Source organism: Cajanus cajan, chromosome 6, assembly GCF_000230855.2.
Source record: "Cajanus cajan strain Asha chromosome 6, NIPB_CcT2T_4, whole genome shotgun sequence".
Lineage (NCBI taxonomy): Eukaryota > Viridiplantae > Streptophyta > Magnoliopsida > Fabales > Fabaceae > Cajanus > Cajanus cajan.
This window is the reverse complement of record NC_138522.1, coordinates 2,760,920-2,782,340: the sequence shown is the minus strand read 5'-3', so window position 1 is coordinate 2,782,340 and position 21,421 is coordinate 2,760,920. Positions and strand designations below refer to the sequence as shown.

General features: G+C 28.6%; 2 protein-coding genes across 2 annotated transcripts; one reads left to right on the top strand and one right to left on the bottom strand.

Moving 5' to 3' along the window:
• Positions 1 to 550: 550 nt before the first annotated feature.
• On the top strand, positions 551 to 2,352 carry LOC109809179 (U-box domain-containing protein 25). Its single transcript, XM_020372418.3, has one exon. The coding sequence runs from the start codon at positions 1,020 to 1,022 to the stop codon at positions 2,205 to 2,207; it is 1,188 nt and encodes a 395-aa protein (XP_020228007.1). The 5' UTR covers positions 551 to 1,019; the 3' UTR covers positions 2,208 to 2,352.
• Positions 2,353 to 11,949: 9,597 nt separating this feature from the next.
• Positions 11,950 to 17,176, bottom strand: LOC109808415 (ras-related protein RABC1). Its single transcript, XM_020371410.3, has 7 exons — positions 17,024 to 17,176; positions 16,743 to 16,884; positions 16,449 to 16,517; positions 16,281 to 16,346; positions 14,129 to 14,250; positions 12,773 to 12,901; positions 11,950 to 12,265 (listed from the first exon to the last, which is right to left on the bottom strand). Exons 2-7 carry the CDS (start codon positions 16,873 to 16,875, stop codon positions 12,161 to 12,163), a joined length of 624 nt encoding a protein of 207 aa, XP_020226999.1. The 5' UTR covers positions 16,876 to 16,884; positions 17,024 to 17,176; the 3' UTR covers positions 11,950 to 12,160.
• Between the last annotated feature and the right edge of the window lie 4,245 nt (positions 17,177 to 21,421).

Sequence of the window (21,421 nt, the reverse complement as noted above, 5' to 3'; positions counted from 1 at the left end):
AAAAAATACTTAAATTCCATCCTGTTGCGTCTTTATAATATTTCTTCCTGATATAAAAAAAACAAACAAACAAACTGGGGATCCGTAAATTCACGTGATTTACTACTCCTATTCTCCAACACCAAACAATATTATAGTACTCTTATTTATTTTATTGTATTATAACTCCTGATTATTTGAAATATATTACACTGAAACTTTTTGTTATACTTTAAAAAACCCATCATACAAAAAATTCTTATAAAAAACTTACTGTAAAATTGAAAAACATAGAAATATCATTTACAATTAAAAAAAAAAGAAAGTATATGAAGTATGAGTATTACAGTATCACTATAATTTGCTCAAAAGAATCACACAATGAGAACAGAAATGGCACAGATTTCTTGGTTGCTGAGGTAACAGTTGATTCAAACTTGAAAGACATTAACAATAATTACCCCTTTTGGTGGGTCAGTTTGACTGAATAGGTAGGGGCAAGGTGGGGACCAGTCCCACAATTATTCTATATTATTAGTTGTGATAAGGTCTGTTTCTTGGACCTCTGTATGTGGGTGTTCTTTCCTGTTTTTTCCAACTAAGATTGCACTTTTCCTCTTTCTCTGTCTTGTCTGTCACCCAGAAACTGCACCCTTAAATAAACTAACTTCCTCACTCTCCACTCCTCTTTTCTAACTCCCCAACTTTTATAAAATTTCCTTCACCCCCATCACTAATGCATTTCATAATGCTCCATTTCTCACTCACTTAGTTTCTTCTGCTGTCTCAAGGCTTTTGCAGCCAAAGAAGAAAAAAAATATAAATAAAAAGTATCCTACTTTCTGACACCATCTTTATGGCATTAGTGTTTAGTTAGTGCCTCAAAATGCTTGTCTTGTATTGGCCACAACTAAAGCCTCAAACTTTAATCTTCCCATCTTTGATTTTCTGTCACTTTGTTGAATTGAAGTTCCATTTTTGTAACTAACAACTGTTTGCCTCTTTCTTTGGTCTTTGGATTCTAAAGTTAGTTTCTTTCCATGAACGAAGGCCAAATTGAAATTACCATTCCTCACTTGTTCAGATGCCCCATCAGCTTGGACTTGTTCGAAGATCCTGTTACTTTGTGCACAGGCCAAACCTATGACAGATCAAGCATAGAGAAATGGTTTTCCGCAGGAAATCTCACATGCCCTGTCACAATGCAGAAGCTTCGTGATCCTTCCATTGTTCCCAACCACACTCTTCGCCACTTGATCGATCAGTGGCTCCAATTGGGTCACCAATTTCATCATCAAGGTAACTCTGCCACTATTGATTACTTAGCTTCACTAAAGCACACCCTTGAGTCTCCCCAATTGGAAAACAAGCTTCAAGCACTCGAGAAAATTAGAGCCCTCTCTGATGAGTATTGCTCCTTCAGAAAATCTTGCTTCCACCAACTCAGTTTCTTGCCCCTACTTTTGGAACTGGTTTTTGGCACTCACCTCTCGAAGTCTCACATGGAGTTCACTGAGTTAGCACTTTCTTGCATCCTAAAACTGCTTCCTCTTGTGAGCTTGGAGCCTTTGAGTATGATCAAAGATGAGTCTAAGTTAGCAACGTTTTTGGTTTTATTCGAGAAGGGAACCATCTCGGTTAAGACTAGTCTTTGCCATCTTGTAGATTCAACAGCAGCACCACAAACAGAAGAGGTATGTCACATGCTCGGTCACTCTCAAAAACTAGTGCATGAGATTGTTGTACTTGTTAGCCAAAGTTGTGAGGCTTCCAAGGTTGCAATTAAGGCCTTGTTAGCATTATGTTCCTTGCAATCTAACCGAGAGAATTTGGTGAGGGGAGGAGCAATTGATGGGGTCATAACATACATTTCAGGTTGCGAGACAAGGCAGAAGAATTTGGCACCGTTGGCCATGGCAATAATAAAGAAACTTTTGGTACTAGAGAGTGCTAAAGAGGCTTTGGTGAACCACCCTAAAGGGGTTGAAACTTTGGTGAAGATGGTTTTCAGGGTGTGTAATCAAGAGTGTAGTGAGAGTGCTGTTGGAATACTTTCAATTATTTGTGGTGATTTTGGGCGTGCAAGAGAGGAAGCCATTGGTGCTGGAGTTTTGACTCAGTTGCTGTTTCTTCTGCAGAGTCAGTGTGGCACAAAAACTAAAACAAAGGCAAGAATGCTGCTCAAGTTGCTAAGATCAAAGTGGATTGAAGAACCAAAACATGTGTAGATTGTGAAATGTGAATAATAAGCGTTAATAATCAGTATTTGATGACTCTTGGGGGTCTTGTTGTCTATGTGCAGTATTTGTACTCATATACTTTGTAATCTTTGAATATTATTATCAGGAAATTTAATGCTAAGTTTTGGCCTCATTGTTATCTCTTCACTCTTGTATTAACAAGTGAAAAAAAAAAAATCTTATTATCGGCATGTTCGATTGCAACGTGCCAGGCTTACATTTGATGGAGATGATGAAAGTATGATAATTAACAATCCTTGAATGTTATCTTGTTAATTAACATGAACTTGTAGAGATTTGAAGAAATTTTCTGATCATGGACAATTTCACCTTTCACTTGAGTTAAAAGATAAACTAAAGCAGATGCTCCAAAAGATATAACAGCAAACCAAAAAATGTAGGATAAAGAGCAAAGAGATTATCTAAGTACACGATTAGTATTTCAGTGCGAAAACCTGCGGCATATGCAATTGTGCTCATACGACTCCATTCTCAATGATGCCATGTTTGGCCCATTTTGGTGGAGTTGATTATGAAAACTCCACCGTGGTGAAAGTACACTGATTTACCACAGTAATTTTGCTTTGGATATACTTTTTCTTACTTTATTTTTATCTATAATTGTAAGTGTTTTTTGTTAGACCAATTTTATTGGAACAGGAAATTTTTATAATAAAAATATTAGTGAAACTCTTTATAATACATTTTCTAATACTCTATGTATTATTGATCTTTTGGGTTAGGTTAGTGGTTAGAAGATGAGCTCAATGTATTAAAAGTTGGAAAACTTAAAAGATTATTTTTGTAATATTTTCTAATTTTATAAAAAAAATATTTTAAATCAATTTATAAATTAAATAAGTTGAATTATATATAAATCAAATTTCATTCATTTATTTATCGAGTTTAATTTTGTAATTTAAGTTTATTTCATTTAATTTATGAATCAAATTTAATGATTTAATTTATGAATCAAATTTAATGAAATAATTATCGGATTCGATTTTGAATAATTTTTTTATTTTATTAAAATATTATTTTTGATTTCATTTATTGTCATTTTCAATCCATACACCTGACAAAAATATTAATTCATTATTAATTTTTGTTTCTATTATAAAATATATGACATATTAATTTACCAGATACTTAAAGTGTTGGAGTTATTTATTGTTTGAGGGAGGAATTTTATGAGAGTTATTTTTATAAGGTTATTATAAACACAACTCTACAATGATGAGATATTGTTCGCTTTAGACCTAAGCCCTCACGATTTTATTTTTGGTCATCACCCAAAAAACCTCTTTGTCGTTGAAGTATGTATATGTTATATAAATTATTATTTTTTCTCTTATTTTATCGATGTAGAACTTATTTGTATCCTAATATAAAAAATAATGTCTATTAACATAAATAACAACTACATATACCGTATGAGTTATTTCAGATGTCAAATATGGTAGCGGTAGTCTTAGACAAAATTAAAATAATAAATACTTATACGACTATATGGTTAAATATATACTACAGATCCACAGTAGTTGCAAGACAGACAAATTAAACTACATAATCAAGGGAAAATGTCATGATAATCACGTTAAAAATTGCATTTGATTTGACAAGAAAAGAGTCACTTTCTTGACTATATTGGTGCAAAGAATGATTTTTTTTTTTATAAACTGAAAAAGGAAAGAGGGGTAGGGGGGTGAGATTAATTTGAATGCATAGTCACGAGAACCCACTTTCTCCCAAATGAATATAATTAAGGGCCAACTTAACCTCACAAGTTACATAATCTATGTTGGTAAAATGACGTTTTAACTTAATAATGTAAATTTATTTATATGTGAAAGTAGTGGGGTATGGGTAGATTATGGGGTAGGCATATATATGCATCTCTTTCACCATGATGCATCCATTTCTACGGGCTATTAACCCTATTGGAGACACTTTATCTGAGAAGCAAAATGGAGTCACATCCCCATGATACGAGGCACGTAGAGAGAGGGTGATGATGCGTCTTTTGATTTTTGGGTTTAACCAATTGGGGGCACCAACTAAAATGATTTCAAGGGACAAATTCCTTTTCCAACTTTGTTTATGATCTTTTGGCTTTTCTCTCTTATTTTATCTCCCATCAAAATTCGATTCCACCCTTCTAGCTACTGATTTAACCCAACATGAGAACAACTTTTTCCAAGCAGGCAGGTAAGATATATTATGCATTTTGACCAAAAAAGATATATATGTGCATGACTCAGTGGTGATTGCCCACCTTCTGAAGACTCTAGTGCATCTTTTTGGACAAATAGTGAGAAGCACATGTCCTTGACCCAACCAAACAAATCTTGTGCCAATTCACTAACAAGTTTCTGATGGCTTTTTTTTATATATTTTTTTACCCCCCTTTTTAAATATATATACTATAATTATTTAATAAAACTTAGTAACAAAATATATATGTGATAGGATTAAAAGAAAAAAATTGAGATCATTGTTCACATACAAGTTTGATGGTGATGAGTTCTCTTTATGTGAATATAATTGTAAAACAATGCAAATGGGAAACAGCATCAATGTCGAGTTGTATAGCTGCCAAGTGATGGGACTTGGGTTGTATGGAATCTCCATCTCCTCATGTCCTGTCCTTATAAATGGTACAGAAAAAAGGCCCAAAGAGTTAGGAGATATTGATTGTACTTACTCCCAACTTTATCACATTAATTTATAGAATTCCTTAGTATATAGTATAAATTTGGGAATTGGAAGGTTGAGATTTGTACAATTAGAAAAATAACTTTAGAATATTAAGATCCATAAATTTGTGTTTACTAACTTGTGCCTATAAGTTTACTACTTGGGATTTAAAATTTAGTGAGTGAATCGGTTCAGGAAGAAAATTAGAGGTAAGGACAATTCAATTAAAATATTCAAACAAATAAAAAAAATATATCAAAATGTTCATTAAAAACACTTGGTGCTTGGATCTTGTTACATATTGTATGTTTAACTTAGAGTTTGCAAAATTATTTTAAAATAAATTTTATGTAGAAAACGAATTTTAATTAAAAAATATGTTTGACTTAATTAATTATAATTGACGACATTTATTTAAAAGTAATTTTAACATAATAAATATTATTTAAATAATATTAAAATTACTTTTAATGTATAATTATAAAAAATATAAACTCTTTTTAAGGCAAAAACATATATATATATATATATATATATATATATATTTTTTTTTTTTGGCACACACATGTATTACTTCATTAACAAAACATTCACTCATTATTCATGTACATGAATACATTTATTAGTATATTTTTTATTTATTAAAATTATAATGATAATATCAAATTTAAACTTAAAACTTTATATATATTACTTTATACATATTCACCTCATTATTAACTTATCAATAATATTATTATAAGTTATTTTTACATGAAATATGAGTAGTATCATTAAATATAACTATCATTTAAATTATTTAATTTTTTTAGTTACATTTGAAGTAAAATTTAAATTTATGATTTGTTTATTAAGATCAACTAACTTAATTACTTTTACAAGTCTTGTTAAATTAGTTAATAGAAATAGAAATAGACTTGGTAATATAAAAGTGAGACATATTGTAAGTGCATTTAAGAAATTTTGGCGACTTTCACAATTAGAGAAAATGTTTTTACTAAAATAATATAATATTGGAAGAAATATAAAAAAAAATTCAAATATAAAATTATGCAGCTTGATTGAATTTCTATATTGATCATCCTTACACCAGTATATATTATTATTATTAATGACGGATTTATATTATAGCAAAAATAAATAGATGCGGTCCTCACTTTAATTAAATCATTAATATATCTTTAAAATATTTTGTATTTTATACCCTTAATTATATATTAAATTTATTTATATTTATATATATTTTAATTTTTTACATATATAATAATAATTATGAATTTTTTTTAAATATTGTTTTTACTAATCTAGGTCTTGAATCCACCTATCGATATATATATAATTTCTCATTTATATAAAAATTGTATGTATACTTCACATGGACATAGCATTAACGGACATAAACGTATATAAAATAATGGCATGTAAATTAGTAAATTGATATAATCTATACTAATAACGAAATATCTTTTTTTTTTTGATAATTATTTTGGTCTCTATTTTTTTTTATTATTATATTTTTTTTTATTTTAAAAAAATTTAAAAAATATTTTTTAATTAAATTTAAAAATTTGAAATTAATGAATTTATACTAATATTAATATATAAAGAGATATTATTTTCAATAATTATTTTTAGTTTTTATTTTTGCATGAACTATTTTATCTTTTATTTATCTTTTTAATAATTATTTTTTTTATGAGTAATTTGTCATTTTTTTTTCATTTTTATTTATTTATTTTTTAATACAATGTTGACATGGAATATGTTTTTCTTGGTAGTATATATAATCCGCAAGGCTTTGCAACCAGGGATGGCAATATGACGGGTCGGGTACGGGTTTCATGATACTCGTCTTCGTCCTCGCGAGTCAAACTCATTTCCGTTCCCGTACCCGTACCCGTCGGGTATATGATTTTCATCCTCATCCCCGTCTCCTTCGAGTATCGGGTATACCCGTACCTGTACTTGTACCCGTCAATTTTTTATTTTTTATTAAAAAAATATGATATTTTTAAATTATTTTTTTATTATATTATAATTATAATTAAATTATTTCTCTATTTCATATTATAATAAATAATTACACATAAAAAATATTAAAATTATTTAATATAATTAAATTAAAAGTGAGTATTAAATTAAAAAATAAAAACGAGAACGGGTACAAAATGAGAAAGTACAAACCCATACCCAATTTAATATATTAAATTTTACTTATATTCATATTCGGTCAAATTAGATATTTTTTTGTCAAAATCAAGACAAATTCTAATATTACTCATGAATACATATATATTTGTCATCGTATTCCATGTTAACGATTTGCCTTTGGCGTTACAAAAAATAAAACCTGTTTGCTTTAGACATTTTGGTCCACAGTTTCGGCGTAGAAAGTAACTAAATCGGAAGTTGTGCCTTTTAGGTCAAAAACTCCACCATTACCACACACCCACATACCGTCACACTGATCTATCACTTAAGATTATTATTTTTATAATACTTAATTTGGAATATTAAAATAATAAAAACTTCTTTTATTATTGAGTAAATTTTATATCAATCATATTGATAATTTTGTATCATTTTTAATTAACTAAATTATTATGAAATTTATTTAGTGATAAAATATTTTTCAAAGATCAGTACGATATTAAAATCAATAAATATTAATATTTTTTTAATATTCTTAAATAAATATATATATATATATATATATATATATATATATATATATATATATATATATATATATATACAGAAATATTTCAATCTTATTAATTATTAATAATTTTTAATTGTGAATGCAGCCGGATCAAAAGTGGTACCTACCACCCACCAATATATATTATATATATATAAAATGTTGTTTCTTTGGAATCAGTCAATTATTGAAAGATCCTTCCAACATTAAAAAAAATTAAAAGTTAAATATAAATAAATATTTTAATATATATATTTTTAATCTTTGGATGAAGTTTCAACTATTTCATTGGAATGAAATAGTATTGTTCATATATAAGATCTTAGTGATGCTAATTTACGGGTTTGCGGAGAGTGCATAGCCTATATCCTCTAGAAGTAAATTTTGGAGATCTCGTCTTATTCAAAGAAATCAGGTTTTAAATATAAGTATCGCTTATTTTAAGAAATGGTCTTTTTCGTGTATTTTATTTTTATAATTTATAAAAGGATCATGAAATAAAATAAATAAGATGGACAAAGGTGAGATAATTTATAAAAATTCTATTTTTTTCACTTAATAAAATATGAGATAATTTTTATCTTAAATACAAAAACATTTATTATTATTATTATTATTATTATTATTATTGTATCAACATTATTTTAAATCATTGTTACCTATCATCACTACTCTCATTACTTATAACTATTATCACCTTTTATGATGTCTATTACAATTTATTATCACTTTACTTTTGTTATTATTATTATTGTCACCATCATCCAATAAAATTGAGACAAAAAAAAATTAGTTTGAGAGGAAAAAAATAATAATAATGAACAGTCATCATATATATAGACATATCAACACTAATAATTTTTTTTATCTATTCCCCTTTTATTATATTACGTATCAATGATACCTATATTTCTTTCCTTCTTTTTTCATAAGTGTCCACAAACATGATAATTTTCATCTACTAATATTTAATCCTTTTTTATTTTAAGGAGTGTCATGAAAATATTTTTGTAGTCATTTAAATACATTTTAAAAAAATAGTGAGGCCATGCCCTTTCATGTCTCCTATATCCCTTTTCTCCTAATTAAAATAATAATAATTTATTATGGTAACTAATGTTAAAAAAAATAATATAAAAAATTTAACATTATTTCACTTGTATTGTCCATTATTTACTAAATAATAATATACGGAATTAAAATTTGTTTAATAAATTACTTAATGAATAAAATTTGTAATAATGACAATAAAATTTTAACATAAAATTGTGTGTATCCTACTTCATTTGTCCAATAACTTAATTAAGTTATCCTTCTCCTTGTCCAATAACTTAAGTTATCCTTCTCCTTTAACTTAGTATTGAAGTTATTATATGCCTAATTCATGGTTTGAGATATGGTCACATAGTTAATCTTTCTTAGTTGTTTTTAAAGTTGTCTCCTTGCAAAAATTGAATCCATTTTTTTTCAAGTTCAGCGTACGTTTGTTGTGAATTGATTCATATTCGTTGTCACAAGAAAAATCAGTAAAGCAACTAAAGTGATTTTTTTTTTCATGAAACATATTCCTAATATATTCTATTATAATTTTCTTTTACACATTTTCAATATTATTTATAATAAAATTAATTTTATTAAATTCTTAAGCAATATTTTTAGAATGAAAAGGAAAATCCAAATGTGTTGTAGTATTTGGAGTTGTCAATTTCCAAAATAGAGTAAATGCATATCATTCGTATGCATTATTATAGCTGGCAGGGGTTTTAAATTGGCTCAGTGATTCAGGTCCACAAACAGCTACGACAAATAAAATTGATGATTGTTAGTAATAAAATTCTGAACTCCAACTCTGTCTCATCACTCCTAGGATACTGTGTAATAAATGATAGTAAAAGTGTTGCAGAATGCAGATAACTAACCATATTGTTGATAAATGATTGTCAAAAAGTGTTGCAGATAACTGACCACAGTTGATAAATGATTGTTAAAAAGTGTTGCAGATAACTAACCAAAGTAGGAGTTGAATGCAATGCTATTACACGGCTTTTTAATTATCACGTGTGATTGCGTTTCTGCTGCAACATATGATTCAATAATGCAAGGACTTTGAAGATATCTAGATAGCACAGATGTTGAAATTCCTTGTTTGTTATTACTACTATTTATTTTCTGTCACCAATTACCTCATACGAGACCAAGCTCTTCCCATCTTTGCTTAGCTTGAGAAATGAGAAATGAGAAATGAGAAATGAGAATGAGAAGTCTTTGGGTGAAACAAGAAGTCATATCATATTTACTCAATTAGGGTGATTTATGAGGATGACACTTTGCATGCATGTGATGTATGTTTTTTTAATTATATTATTAGTACAAAATATTTACGCATTCCGTTGATAACTAATATTCATCGAGAAATATAATTGATCATTTTTAGTGAAAAAGTTTCTTATTTAACTTCATTTTTTCCATACACAAATCTCAAGTCTGAAATCTTGTTTAAGAGATAAAGTCATTCAACAAGTTGGTTGCATGTGATGTGTTGAGATAGCAGAAGCTGTCCACAAATATGAATAAGTAGTAATATTTACAAACGTTATGATGGGAACAAGAAAATTATTGCATGTCTCTGGAATTTAACTCCTGTACCAACACTGCCATGAATTTGCACAGCGCTCGTATTTATTCCAGAATTATGACATGAGTGTTAGGCATTTAGGCTATATATGTCTGTTATGAGCGGAGGATAGTCCATGAAAATGAATTAATGTAGTGACAAGAAAAAAAATGATAATTTTTTAAAATTATTTGGTAGGAGAAAATAATAAAATGGAAAATTAAAACAATTTTAGCTTCTTTTCTTTTACTATGTTATAAGTTGAAATAAATATGAGTTTTGTGTATTTTTATTATTTTTTATTTTGGCTGATTATTTTTAACAAGGTCTTTTTCTTTAATCACATTTTTAACTATAAGACTTAATGAGACTTTATTAAAAAGTTAAATTCAATTTCATTTAGATTGATGTAATTTTTAATTTTCTTTGATTGTATATAAAGTGAAAGAAAATAATATATATAGATCAGAAATAAAATTTATAATTAATCTTTTGGTAAAAAATATATTCAGAAGATTTTTTTTTATATATATATATTTTCTTGCAGCACAAAATAAAGATATAAAGTAATTTAATTATTTTTTAAATCGCTATATATTACCTATACATATCTCTTGAACCATAAAATAATTTACTAAACATGCCTAAAAACCGATAGTATTTATAAAATAAATAAATAAGAGAATATTTTGTTTTAAATTTTAATGGATTAAAATTACAAACGTTGTACACTCATTTATTTTAAAATAAATTCATTTTCGAGGAGCTTCATTCATCAAATATGTACCAAATTAAATCACAACTTATACACAATATTTAGAAATGAATTTTAACGCATAAAGTTAAGACTTAAGAGTTCACTTTAAAGGAAAAAATGCGTTATAATTTTATTAAAGTTTAAATATATTTTTAGTCTTTCAAATTTAAAGTAAATTTACTTTTAGCTTCTCAAATTAAAAAACTATTGTTTTTAATTCTAATTTTTTTTAAAAAAAACTTGTTTTAATTATTATACTACAAGATCTGTTGAGAGATTTATTAAATATTATCGTATAAAATTTACTTATTAGTATTCTTATTAATAAAAATATTACATTAAACTCAATTAATACTATATAATTATCTCAATTTGTCACTTTCAAATATGTTATTGATAATTTAATAATCTAAAATAAGGTTTTTTTTTTTAATTATAAGAACTAAAAACAACAGTTTTAAATTTAAATGACTAAAAATATATTTAAACATTTTATTAAAAAAGTAATAACTAAAATTATACTAAAACATATAAAGATGTAATCATATTACATTTATAACTACTTTTTTGGTTTCTAAATTGCACTATTTACTTTATATGGAACAAATCGTGAAAATTGATAGTTAGTTTGAAATCAGACAAAACAAGCTTATTCAGAACCATGTTTAATGGTGAGAAATTAAAGTAGTATACACATGATTTTAGATTCAAACTATATTGTCATTTTTGTAATTCAAATTGATTAAAAAAAATAAAAAATAAAAAACAAGAAAAAAATGCAAGCTTATCCAATAAATTTGAATCTTATTCCTTGATTGTCTTCCGTACCAGTAGTCTGAGAGTGCTCGTTAGACTGATTAAAGTTAGAGCGACACTATTGTCTAGACGTTATGTACAATTTGAACTGGTTTCCACAATATGATATCCGTGATTCTTGCATGTCTATAAATGAGATTCAATGTGACTCAATGATGATAAACAATATTCATAAAAAAAATCAGATAGCCATCGTTATCATATTACATATAACATTCAAGGCAAATCAGGAACCTTAATTTTTGTAGTCAATAAACTAGTGTTAGAACTCTGATTCTGAAATTGGATTCAACACCCTTGGTGATCTATATATGCAGTAAGTTTGGAGTGAAATAGCTAGTGCTATCTTCTTAATATCAGCAACAACTACTTGTGGATGCAGACTGTGATGGCTTGTCCTTAAAAATGTTCTTTTTACCCCCCTTAGAGCCCTCGGCTAAGAGGCTAGGTGTATCCAGAATCTGGGAGTGCAATAAAAAAAAAAATTATAGTCATTTTCTATGATTTTAACATATTGATTATCACGATTCATAGAATATTAGAATGCAATCCGTTTCCATGTACCACTTTTTCTTTAAGCGTTAACTTGTGTTTCTTTAGAATCAGGAGAGATATGATTAGCTGTTTACTACTTTCAGCATAGATTTCTCAACTAAGCATTTCTGCCTTTTTCAATTGTATGTAGGAGGCATATCAAATGAAACAAGTGGCTTATATGAAAGGTAACGGAGTAAATCATGATCATTGAATCTTGCTTGAATAGCTGGGACTATTTAAAAAAGAAAGTAACATGACTTTATGTTTTAATATTGATCACTTTACACTTATGCATATACAATAATCATGATTTGCTCCCTTTGCCAATGCTCTTGCTTGAGAGCAGTATGGTTACCGCATAAGGGGTGTATTATGCAGAATACCAATTATGGAACAAAGTTAAGAAATTGGCATATGTCAACTCAACATACCTTCAGAACAAGCTCTTCAAAGCATTGTTGTACGTTAACTCGAGTTTTAGCACTGCATTCAGTAAATAGGCAACCACATTCCCTGGCAAAGTCTATTCCCTCTTTCTTTGTTACAACTCTATCACTCTCCTGAAAAGCAAATATTATCCACCTGCATGTCATGTGCTCTTAAGGAAAGCGTGAAAACAATATAGTAATGGTGATAGGTTCTAATATAATACACAAATCATAAATCCAAGATTTGAAATATTCTTATAAAGAAGGACCAAATGAAAATTACATTTGCCAATGGTAGCATATAGCAGAGGATTCAATTTAATTGAAGATTTATATTTACCTAAATACAATTCAAAAATATACACAAGCCCTCCTCCTTATCTTTCTTTAAAACTAAATAAAAGTGATAAAACCATAAAGAATCCTCCGAGAGGAAAAAAATGGAAGAAGATAAGTAATCAAGGCTTGGTACCTAGAAGAGTCGAACGTCAAAACACATAACAAAATAGACCACAGACAAGTAGATTAGCTCAAAATAGCTCCCAATCCCTGTTTACAATTACATTTATCATTAAAACCAGAAACACGTGTATAAAGTTGAGTAAATATAAAAAATTATTTCCACCCTCTTCTTATTAACTGCTCGTTTTTATTTATTTTTTCTAAAAATACAAAGTGCCTTTAATATGCTAGTGCATATAATAACAACAACAAAAAAAGTTTTATCTTACCTAGGTGAGGTCAGCTACATGATCACAGAATGTCATTGCCTCATTGGGTTAATACTCTTTTTAAAATGAATAAAAAAAATAAGTCAAATTTCATGACATTCATAATTAACAATAAAAGATAGGTTTTAATCAAAACAAACAAGTATATAACAACAAAGTCAAGAAAACAAACAAAATACCAAGACACGATCATATTTCAAATTTTCAACTAGAAGACATCTTGAACATTCAATAAAAAGTGGGGGTGGGTGTTGCCTAGTGAAAATAACTGAGGAGGTTGAGGGTTCAAAGTTTGGAACAAAGGTGATCTAGAGTTCAAAGTAGAGAATGCATAATATTTCTGCCTATATAATATTTATTCATTTTTCTATTTTGGCCGCAATTTCAGCCATTGAGGCTGCTATAACACCACCATAATGCATTATTGATATATCAGCTATCATAATTTTAGGTATAAAATCACGTGTTTAGTCTCGTTAAAAAAATTAATTCTGAATAACTTGTTTTTAATATAAAAAATTTTAAACATAAATTAATTAATTTCAAAATTAATTTTATTCCAACTCAATTTTGCAAAGATTCACCCAAATACACACTATGTAAGTACAAACTTCGTAAAAGAAGATACCTTATCCACTTTGTTTCCAACGAGCATCTTGATGCATTCCGGATTTGTTGAATAAAGTTCTATTTCCTTAGACCATACTTCAGAGAGATCAGTAAACGTTTCCCTCCGAGTTACATCATAAACTGCAGTTTAAGAAACAAAATGCATTTAATCAAAAACCAAAATTTCAATAATACATCTCCCAAGGTGGGGACTCCATTACCCAATTTCCAAATCAAGGTATCATTTACCCCACTAATGTAATGCATCTGATGTAGAAATGACCACCATTTCCAAGTGAATTCGATCAACAACTCAGAACAAAAAATTCATATCGGTGATTGAATTGCCGCAGCTAAATTCATTTAATAAGCCAAACCATGATATATGTTCGCAACCACCCTTTTTTAACCTTACTTTTTCATATAGGCACTAAAATGAGTTTTACCTCTCTTAAAGTCTTTTCCATTTACATAGTTAAGAATTGAACTCCACCTAACAACATGATTAAAGGACTAGGTTATGTGCCAACTCTGCTGGACCTTATTGGTTAAGCAATTCATTTATTTTGTATTTTTATAAATCACTTTTGTGGAAAAATTGGAAAAAAAAAATCCAGAAGGAAAGGAAAACAGAGACTCCTTTCATGTTCTTTAGTTTCAACAATCATGTGATCATTGATTAGCATGTAAGGTAGCCAATTTTAGGCGAATTGCATATTTTCTATTCATTTCCTATCCCCTCGGGGTCAAAATTTCAATCCAGTTTTTGCTAAAATACACTAAATGGTCTGAAACAGTGAAACTATTGACAAAGGAGAACTTACTTCAAGCCAAGAAAATAAGCCAGACAAATTTAGTTCGGATAGTGAACGATGACTGGGTAGCAAGGCCCTAGCTGCCAGGGACTGCATAGGTCAACATCATTGAAGTTTTGACCCTTGAAAAGTTTATTCTGGATGTTTATTCACAAATTGGTTATTTTGCCACCCCACTCAAAAACCATAACTTTATGACTCAAAAATTGTTGAAGCCTGCAACAAATTAAGTCTTTTTAACTCTTTATACAAAGTGCTTCTAAGATGCTAAAACTTCTTCACAAAGTGTAGATTTACTTGTTTATTCTTGGTCTGATATGGTGCTATGAAGATAAACCTAAAACCAAAATTGATAACTGATATGGTTCTGTTAAGATGAACTTTAAAATGGACAAGCATTGACTATTGAACATGAGGTAAGTCCCTGATTTCCTTTCTTTTTTGATTTTTTTTTGCTCAAGTCAGAAATAATTCATTGGACAAACTGATTTATAAAAATGAAAAATAAACCAATGACCTAGATTCAATTTAAATAAACGGTTATGATTCATTTACTGTTATGTCTCAAAAATCTTAACCCAAGTTAGCAAAAGGGTTCAATACATAATACTTGGAGTTTGTGGATTGACCACAAGAAAAAGAAGTTGAAGGTGTCCATTATAAAAGGTTTGTATAGTTCAAGGTAGTCATATTTATCTACCGATATCTTTATCATTTATCAATCAATGCATAGTTAAGCTACCTCAAGCATCATGAATGGTTTTCAACTCCCACAATGATACTGAAGTGGTATTCCAAGACTCAGTATAGGTCAAGGAAAACTTAAAGGTGTACGAAGTGTATTAATCTGTAAGTAACCAAATGGTTGACATGCTTCATACATGCTTGAGAGCTTCAAGAAAATATTATTTCAATACTGCCTCTTTACTTATCCTCAACAGTTAGTCCATTACTGCCCCTCGTTTCAACAATGCTTGTTAATTGCTATATCCACCATTAGACCTATATGCTGATCATCATATTACTCTGAAAAAATTAGATTTATGGAATCCATTTGGTGTGATTATGTGAGGCAACAAATGGCCTTAACTAAGAATTAAAAGAAAGACATAACTTGGCACAGAAGAAAATTTTGGCTTTTAATCCTATCAGCAAATCACATTCTGCACCAGATTGCCTAACAGTATAAAGGCACAGGTTAACTTTTTCTGAAGAAAATAACAGCTTATCTGTGTCATCATAAAAAATATTATAATACATTCCTTTATAGATTCTCATTCAAATTAAAGCATTTCACCCAATTAATAAATATGACTGGAAGAGTGTTGAATGAGGAAACAAAGAATTGAAACTTACCCATAATGATCCCTTGTGCACCTCGGTAGTACGAACTCGTCAATGTTCTGAATCTCTCTTGACCAGCTGCACCATATCCATACTTAGCACTACTAATAAGCACAGATTTGATGCAACATGCATCCTACAAAGTTGAACATCAATAAATAAATAAACACATGTCAACACCTGTATCCCAAATGGCAAGCTTCAGCTTTTTACCATCCATCATCAAATACTTGACCTTAAAATCAACACCTACATTGGGACATCAAACATTACAGAAAAACACGAAACTCCAGAGCACCTTGTTTTCACAAATAACCAGAGAACATTATTCACAAACAAGAATAATGGTGACATTCCACACTGAATAGCAAACTTGAACACTAACAATGCTATGGCACGTGACAATGAGATGCATAAACCTTGATTCAAAAGCAAAGGCACGTGAGCTATGGAAATGTAAAGAGAAAAACGAACCAATTGTGGGAGAGAGATCTTCAAAGGAATCAGAGGTGAAACAGAGGAGGAGACTACTCTTGCCAACACCCGAGTCCCCAATCATCAACAACTTAAACAAATAATCGAATTCTTGCGTTGAACTCGAATCCATCGCAATAAACTGATGCAATGATAAAATAACAATTTAAAACAAATAACCAAACGTCATTGTCCGTTCTAAAATCCTATGACCAAGAATCGATTCTGAAAATGTGCATTGGGATCAAAATAGAGTGATTAAAAGAGGGGAATTTGCATACCTAAGAATTAAGAGAATCAAATCCTAGAGGAACTGGTAGCAGAGGAAATTCAGGATGAAATATTAACAAGGAAAATAAAACGGAACTGTGTCCGAATTACCTGGTCATCGTTCCAATTTTTATTTTTATTTTTCCCCATTAGGCTCTGAATTATTTCTATTCATTATTTTAAGAATAATTGTTAAATAAAAATTAAAAATTACTCGTACATCGAAGACCAAATTGCATTAACCCTGTGCACTTGAGCGGTTAGACTAATAAATTATTATCACATTATTATTTTATTTATTAAAATATAATAAAATTTGAATATAAAATTTTGTGTATATTATTTTAATTTTTTATCATTGGATTGATCATGATATTTACGTTTTGGCGAAGCTTGTGAAGTACTTAGATTATTAATTATGAGTATTTTGAAGGAAAAAAAATCTAGTTATCTATCATTTTTCAATTTATATATTCATTATATTGCTGGGGAGGAATTGTTATTGGAAAATTAGGGTAGTTTTACTATATAAAAAGAGAGTAAAGACTATTATTTTAAGAGAACAATTAAAAAAAATAGGCATATGTTTATTAGTAAATTATAAAAAAAATTTGGATAGGATAAAAGGAACTACTGTGTTCACGAAAAAGAAAAAAATCATTTAAATATAAAACCCAGGCAAAAATACAAATATTATACTGCTTTACCTAAATTCTACATTTTATTATTGCTTATTTCATTCTAGGGATGGCAACGGGGCGGGTCGGGTACGAGTTTCATGATACCCGTTTCAGTTCTCACAAGTCAAGTCCATCCCCGTCCCTGTCCCTGTACCCGTCGAGTATGTGATTTTCATCCCTATCCCCGTTCCAGTCAGGTATCGAGTATACCTGTACCCGTACTCCTACCCATCAATTTTTTATTTTTTATTTTTTTTTGTAAAAAAAAGATTTTTAAATTATTTTTTTATTGTATTATAATTATAATTAAGTTATTTCTCTATCTTATATTATAATAAATAATCACACATAAAAAAATATTAAATTTTTTGTTAAATACCTCTTTTGGTCCCTTACAATATTTTTTTGTTTCAATTTAGTCCCACTTTAATTTTTTATTTCAATTTAGTTCCCAATAATTAAAATCATTGCAATTTGGGACTTCCGTCCAAATGATTTAAACAAGGTTACTGTTGGCCACGTGGATGCCACGTAGATGCGTACGTGGATACCAAATTGCATGAATACACCTGGAACCAGAACGGCCCGTTCTGAAACCAGAACGGCCCGTTCCAGATGCACTCTTGGTATGTTAATTTTTGCAACCGGAACGAGCCGTTCCAAATGCAAATTTCACACACCATCATTGCATCAGAACGGGCCGTTTTGGTTTTAGAACGGGACGTTCTGGATTCAAAACGGCCCATTCTAGAAAGCCAACTCCATGCATCCGTTGACCAAAATGACGCAACGTGATTCGAAAATTGAAAATAAAAAATTCATAACATATCATAAATTCAAAGACAGAAACATGGTTCAAAAACTGAAAACAAAAATTCAGTACATAATATATATACTAAAAAAGTTCAAAAAAATTACTGAGAAAAAAAGGAAATTATCTGGGTAACGATGAAGGGAAACATAAACCACAAAAATTCAGGTTGTACCTCCTCAAGAACATGTTATTATTGTTGAGGTACATCGTTAATGACTTTAAGGGAAAACACCGTTTTGTTTCATCCTTGACTGTATAGTGTCAATTTGGTAGTAAGTAGTTTATTCTAATTTGACTAACAATGAAATAAAATCTGCTACCATTGTCTTTAGTGATATACTGCATTGTTCTTAATGATACACTGTATAACCCAAATGTTTAGCAATTGAAGTTATTAATCCCCATTAACAATATTACCAAATCTAGTATTCGAAATGTTTTGTATTTTGTTTTTTTTTCATGAAATTCTGGACCAGAAAGGCCCGTTCTGAAACCAGAACGGCCCATTCTGGTTACACTGTTGGTGTGTTAATTTGGCATTTGGAACGGCCCATTCCAGGTACAAATTTTACACACCAATAGTGTAACCAGAACGGGTCGTTCCAGTTTCAGAACAGGCCGTTCTGGTTCCAGGTGTATTCAAGTATTTTGGGCTCCACCTACGTGGCATCCACCTGTCATCCACGTGACCACCAGTTAACTCCGTTTAAATCATTTAGACGGAAGTCCCAAATTGCAATGATTTAAATTATTAGAGACCAAATTGAGACCTAAAATTAAAGTGAGACTAAATTGAAACAAAAAACATTATAAGGGACCAAAAGAGGTATTTAACCTAATTTTTTTTAATATAATTAAATTGAAAGTGGATATTAAATTAAAAATGAAAACGGAGACGGGTACGGATACGAGTACGGGATGGGTAAGTACATACTCGTACCCGTACCCGATTTAATATATCGGGTTTTATCCGTACCTGTACTCGTACCCAGTCAAACCGGGTATTCCCCGTCAAAGTCGGGACGGGTTCGAATATTACCCGCGAGTACGGATATATTTGTCATCCCTGATCCAATCTTCATTTTTCAATTATTTTATGACTAAAAAGTATACACCGTCGACTTATTTTAGAGATAAAATGTTATTTTTAGAATTTTAGTTATGACTTAATATTCAAAGCTTAAGATTGAATCCAATTTTTAATTAAAGAATGAAAGTATCAAATTAACTAGTTAATATTAATTTCATTCCTCAATCTTATATTTATAAATTGTGTAAAGATTCTAATGATAAAACTATCATTTAATATATGAATAGTAAATAATTTTTACTTTATAAATTAATTTTATAAAATTAAATTAAGATACTTTTTATTATAAAAAATTTTTGAATTAGGGTAAGACTCAATCTCATTCAAGATCATAACTAATCACTAATTACTTTGAAAATTTTATCGTTAACCCCATATTTAATATAAATCTAGATGGAAAGATATAAAATATAAAAGAAGTTAAATTCAATCCTAGATCCTAATTAGTAAAAACAAAGAGAATTAATTTAGTCACTCTCATATATAAGGGATTAAAACTATATAAAAGGAACAAAATTATCAACTTTATATAAGGATTAACAACTTAAACTTTGAGATTCATCGACAAATAATTTTTTTTCTAACACTATTTTTCGTATGTTTTTTTTTTCCTCTTTTGTATTTATTATTCTCATCATTATTCTTAACGTCGTAAGATATTCCTAACTTTAAGCGCATGAATATATATACATTATTGTATATATTTAAAGAAAATAAACTAAATATTATTAATTTTATTCTTTTATAATAATTGTTTAAAATTGTATTAAACAAATCAATAATCATATTAAAATTTTCTATTTTTCATAGAATGATTTAATGTTTTTTATTAGATTTTTTTATTTTTATTTCATAATAAATGCATATTAGTTGTCACGTATAAATTAATTAAAAATTGAATGAGATAAATTGATAACATAATAATTAATATTATTTTAAAATTTTAAAATAAAAATTAAATAAAAACAAAATTTTACTAAGTGGATCAACAACTTTCTTTTTCTCTTACTTTTCAAACATTGGATTGATTATTAGTTAGTATCGTTGTAAAAGATAAATCAGTGTGTAATGTAATTTATTTTGGTGTAATTTTTTTTAAACATAATTCATAAGATTTTTTTGTTAACAATTATTATTAATGCATATATCTATTTTATATTAAATTCATGAAATTTATTAGTGACATGTGAAACTAACTATTAACGTTTATAAAAATTTTTTTGTCATGGATTAGATTGATTATATTTAATTTCTTTACATGATTTGGATCAATTGTAATATTAAATAATATTGAAAAATGCTAATTATAATTTGGAAGAAAAAAAAACAAGAAGAAGAAAGGTCTCTAATTTTAAATGGGGTATGAGAAACTTAGGTGTCACATGAACATGATCCCGTGTGGGTTGTGCCAGCTTTTCAGATCAAGTCCACGGGACGGTGGCCTGGTGGACCCAATATCTTTTAAAAAACAAACAATTCAATGTGTCTACTAATTATGCATTATGATACTTAAAATACTTAAAATTATTAAACACATTTTCATTAAATACTTTTAATTATTTACTAATATTAATATGTTGCTATTTACAAGACCCAATTTTTTTTTGGTGTAACTCATCCATAAATAACGAATATTTAATACAAATTGAATAACTTTTTTCTCAATTCTTATTGAATGAAACTTAACTAGCTTCCAAACATAGCCTGAATTTTCTCGTTTTGTATTTATGTAAATAAATAAAAAGAAATGAAATACATAAATATGTTCCCATAACCATAACGATTGACCAAAAAGAGAAAAAGAAGAGAAAGGAAGGGCATTGAA